This window comes from Corapipo altera, unplaced genomic scaffold, assembly GCF_003945725.1.
Source record: "Corapipo altera isolate COAL_440 unplaced genomic scaffold, ASM394572v1 131650, whole genome shotgun sequence".
NCBI lineage: Eukaryota > Metazoa > Chordata > Aves > Passeriformes > Pipridae > Corapipo > Corapipo altera.
The window spans coordinates 2,897-6,779 of NW_020886310.1; the positions used below are offsets into that span (position 1 = coordinate 2,897).

A 3,883-nucleotide genomic window follows, 5' to 3' on the forward strand; every position below is an offset into this window, starting at 1 on the left:
CCCCCCCGCCCCCCGTGTCTCTCCTCTGCCTGCACCCCGTCCTTTCACGGGCACCCCTTCCCCCACACCATTTCCTGCAGCCAACCCCTTCCCTTACCCCCTGCACCCCAACAGTTCCCCTCCCATCATTCCTCCTCCACCCCACTCCAGCCCTGTGCCCCTTATTTCCCTTCTCTGCAACCCATCCCACCCCTGCACCCCTTATTTCCCTTTCCTCTGCAACCCATCCCACCCCTGCACCCATCATTTCTCCTCCCAGCACCCCTTCTCCCACCCCAGCCTTTCCCTGAATCCCTTATTTCCCTCCTCCTGCACCCCATCCCCTGCACCCTTCCTGACCACCCTCTTGCCCCCCTCCCCTGCCCCCCATCCCTGCCCCCATCCTTCTCCTCTACCCCTTCCCCTCCCTGAGCCCCCTTTCCCAGCCCCCCATTCCAGCCACGCTCACTAGGTGCTGGATGGGCACAGTTGGACCTGGAGCACCCCCCGGGCACTAGGGAACCCCCCTGAACTGGGGACACCCCCCTGGACACTGGGACACCCCCTTGGGCACTGGGGAACCCCCCTGGCACTTGGGGCATCCCACCAATGCCGTGAGCACAGCTAGAGACCAAAATCCCAGAGTTCCAACCTGGCAGCACCAACTGTTCTCAGGGTTGGGGATCCCGGGAGGGGACAGGGCTGGGGACAGGGCTGGGGACACAGAGGTGACACATCTCGAGAGTGACACATCCCAAAACCCACCTTTATTAGAGACCAGAACCCCAAACTGAGGATCGTGGTGACATCGGGGTCACAGTGTCACCATCAGCACCATGGTCAAGGTGTCACTGTCACCATCAGGGTGACGGTGTCACCATCAGCATTGGGGTCACAGTGTCACCATCAGCACCAGGGTCACAGTGTCACCAGTGTCACCATCAGCACTGCGGTGCCGGGGCCACTGAGGCCACATGGGGTAGGGGCCAGCCCGTGCCACCCCACTGTGCCTCCCCCCCGTGTCCCCACATCGGGGTGGGGGGTCCCTGGGCCAGCCAGGCTGTGCCCCCCAGCCCGGGCTGGGGGCTCTGCTCACACTTGTGTGACGATCTCGCCGTTCTCAGGCACGTAGAGCTGCACGGGCACCCCGGGCACCGAGCGCCGCAGCACAGGGGGTGCCTGGGGGGCATGGGGAGCACGTGGGTGCCGGCACCCCACACTGTACTGGGCACCTCACCCTGTGCTGGGCACCCCCCAGGGCACCCCCCGGGGCACCTTCACCCTGTGCTGGGCACCCTGGAGCAGGACTGGGGTCCCTGCGGGTCCCTGGTGCAGGACCAAGACCCTAAAGGGGCTCCTGGGGTGGGACTGGGTCCTACAAGGGCCCTTGGGGCAGGACCACGGTCCCAGGAAGGTCCTTGGGGCAGGATTGGGGTCCCACGAGGATCTCGGGGGAAGGACCAAGACCCTAAAGCGGTTCTTGGGGTGGGACGGGGGTCCCACAATGGTCCCTGGGGCACAACCAGGACCTTAAGACAGTTCCTGGAGCAGGATGGGGTCCCATGTGGGTCCCAGGGGCAGGAGCAAGACTCTAAAGGGGCACCTTGGCACCCCCTGGGGCAGAGACTGGGGGGGGGGGGTTGTGGGGGCACAGCTGTAGGTCCTCACTTGCCCGATGTTGCTGTGCCATGGGGAACCCCCCCCAGTGGGACCAGGGAGAAGGGGGGGACTGGCCCCAAAAATGTCAGTAGGGACCCCCCTGCCCAGGGGTACCCCAGTGCTGCCCCTGGAACCCCCATGGGTCTGGCTGGTGGGCCCCTGGGTATGACCAGAGGGACTCAGTGGGACCCCAATCCCACCCCAGGGACCCCCTTAAGGTCCTGCTCCTGCCCCAGGGACCCTTGTAGGACCCCAGTCCTGCCCCAGGGATGCTTGTAGGACCCCAATCCTGCCCCAGGAACCCTCGTGGGACCCCAATCCTGCCCCAGGGACCCTCGTAGGATCCCAGTCCTGCCCCAGGGACCCTTGTAGGACCCCAATCCCACCCTAGAGACCCCCTTAAGGTCCTGATCCTGCCCCAGGGACCCTTGTGGGATCCCAGTCCTGCCCCAGGGACCCTTGTAGGACCCCAGTCCTGCCCCACAGACCCTCGTGGGACCCCTATTCCTCCCCATGGATGCCCTCAGGACCCCACATCCACTCTGGGGACCCCACCAGAGCCAGACATACCCTGACCCCACCTCAGGGTGACCCCCCCCCGCAAGGCAGCCCCCCGGCGGTCCCCCCAGCCCCCAGCCCCCGTGTCCTACCTGGACTCGCGAGAGCTTGGCCCGGGCGAGGGGTCCGTCCCCGGGGGTCCCTCCGGGGGGTCTCCCGAGGGCCCCCTCTCTGTCCAGGGAGTGCGGCCGTGCCCCCCGCAGCCGCGCGCGCTGGTGCCACGAGCGGAGCTCCTCGGTGACGGCGGCGCGGGAGAGCCCCCGGGTCCCGCCGTAGTCCTTGAGCGAGGGGGTCCGGACGATGCGGGAGCGGGAGGGCACGAGGCGCTGGTACCGCAGCGGGGCCAGGTCCTGCTCCAACAGGAGCCCTGGGGGGGGCGGTTGGACCCGGGGGGGGGCCCCGCGAGCGCGGCCCGGGCAGGGGCAGGGACGCGGCGAGGGACCCGTCGGGGCCGGAGCCGCCCGGGGAGGGCGCGCGGGACGCGCTGGACATGCTGGACACGCTCTCGGCCGATCCCGAGAGGAACGAGGGGCCCGCGGGTGGCGGGAATGACACCGCGCAGTGCGGGGGGCGGCGGCGGGGCCCGGGGGGGCGGCCCCGGGGCTCCAGGGGTGGCCAGGGCGGATCCAACCTGGGAAAAGAGAGGGATCACCCTGGGAAAAGAGAGGGATCACCCTGGGGAGGGGATAGGGATCCAACCTGTGGAGGGGACAGGGATCCACCCTGGGGAAAGGAGAGGGATCCACCCTAGGCGAAGGACATGGATCCATCCTGGGGAAAGGTCATGGAACCCCATGGGAGGAGAGTGGAGCTAATCCCATGGCACTGGAGCTCCAGCCTCCCATGGGATTATCTCCATCCTCCCTGTGGGGCCAAGCTCCAGCCTCCCATGGAGCTGTCTCCAGCCTCCTCCCATGGGCTATCTCCATCCTTCCTGTGGGATTTTCTCCAACCTCCTCCCCATGGGCTGAGCTCCATCATCTTCACAGGGTTATTTCCATCCTCTTTCCTATGGATTGAGCTTCATCCTCCCCATGGTATCTTCTCCATCCTCCCCATGGGATCCTCTCCATGGGATCCTCTCCATCCTCCCCATGGCATCTCTCCCATCCTCTCCATGGAATCTCCTTCATCCTCTCCCCACGGAGTCTCCCCCCTCCCTCCTTCCCCCATGTCCCCTGCTGTGCCCAGGACGTACCTCCGGGCCTGGCTCTGTCCCCTCCGTGCCGGTGTCTCCGGGCTGCCAGGAGCACTGGATCCCCCCTGCCGGCACAGCACCAGGGTCCTCATGGGGACAAACCGGTAGGGAGGGTCCCCTGGCCTGGCCCCCGGGGGGGCTGCAGGGTTGGGGCTGCTGGGGGTGGCCGAGGGGGACCCCAGGGGTGACCCCAGGTAGCACCGGGATCTCCGGGTTTCCCCATTCCCAGGATTGATTCCAGGATTTCTGGCCCTCTCATAGGGTCTGTCCAGGCTGGTCTCCCGCCAGGGGTTGGGGGAGGATGGGGGTGGTCTCGACCCCTCCTCCTCCTCCTCCTCAGTGGTGTCCTCGGGGGACGGGGACCTCCGTGGGGTGGCAGGTCCTGGTGGCCGTGTGTCCTCTGTGGGAGAGAGGGAGTGCTGGGATGGAGGGGACACAGGGAGGGATGGGATGGGATGGGATGGGATGGGATGGGATGGGATGGGATGG

General features: G+C 67.0%; 1 protein-coding gene across 1 annotated transcript; it reads right to left on the reverse strand.

The window, feature by feature from the left end:
• Positions 1 to 726: 726 nt before the first annotated feature.
• LOC113941134 (innate immunity activator protein-like) lies at positions 727 to 3,794 on the reverse strand (the record flags this gene model as incomplete). The annotated part of the gene is given in 5 exon segments (XM_027632291.1): positions 727 to 1,158; positions 2,289 to 2,630; positions 2,632 to 2,827; positions 2,896 to 2,967; positions 3,395 to 3,794. Coding segments are annotated over 5 exon segments (1,097 nt in total), but the record flags the coding sequence as incomplete, so codon positions are not given.
• Between the last annotated feature and the right edge of the window lie 89 nt (positions 3,795 to 3,883).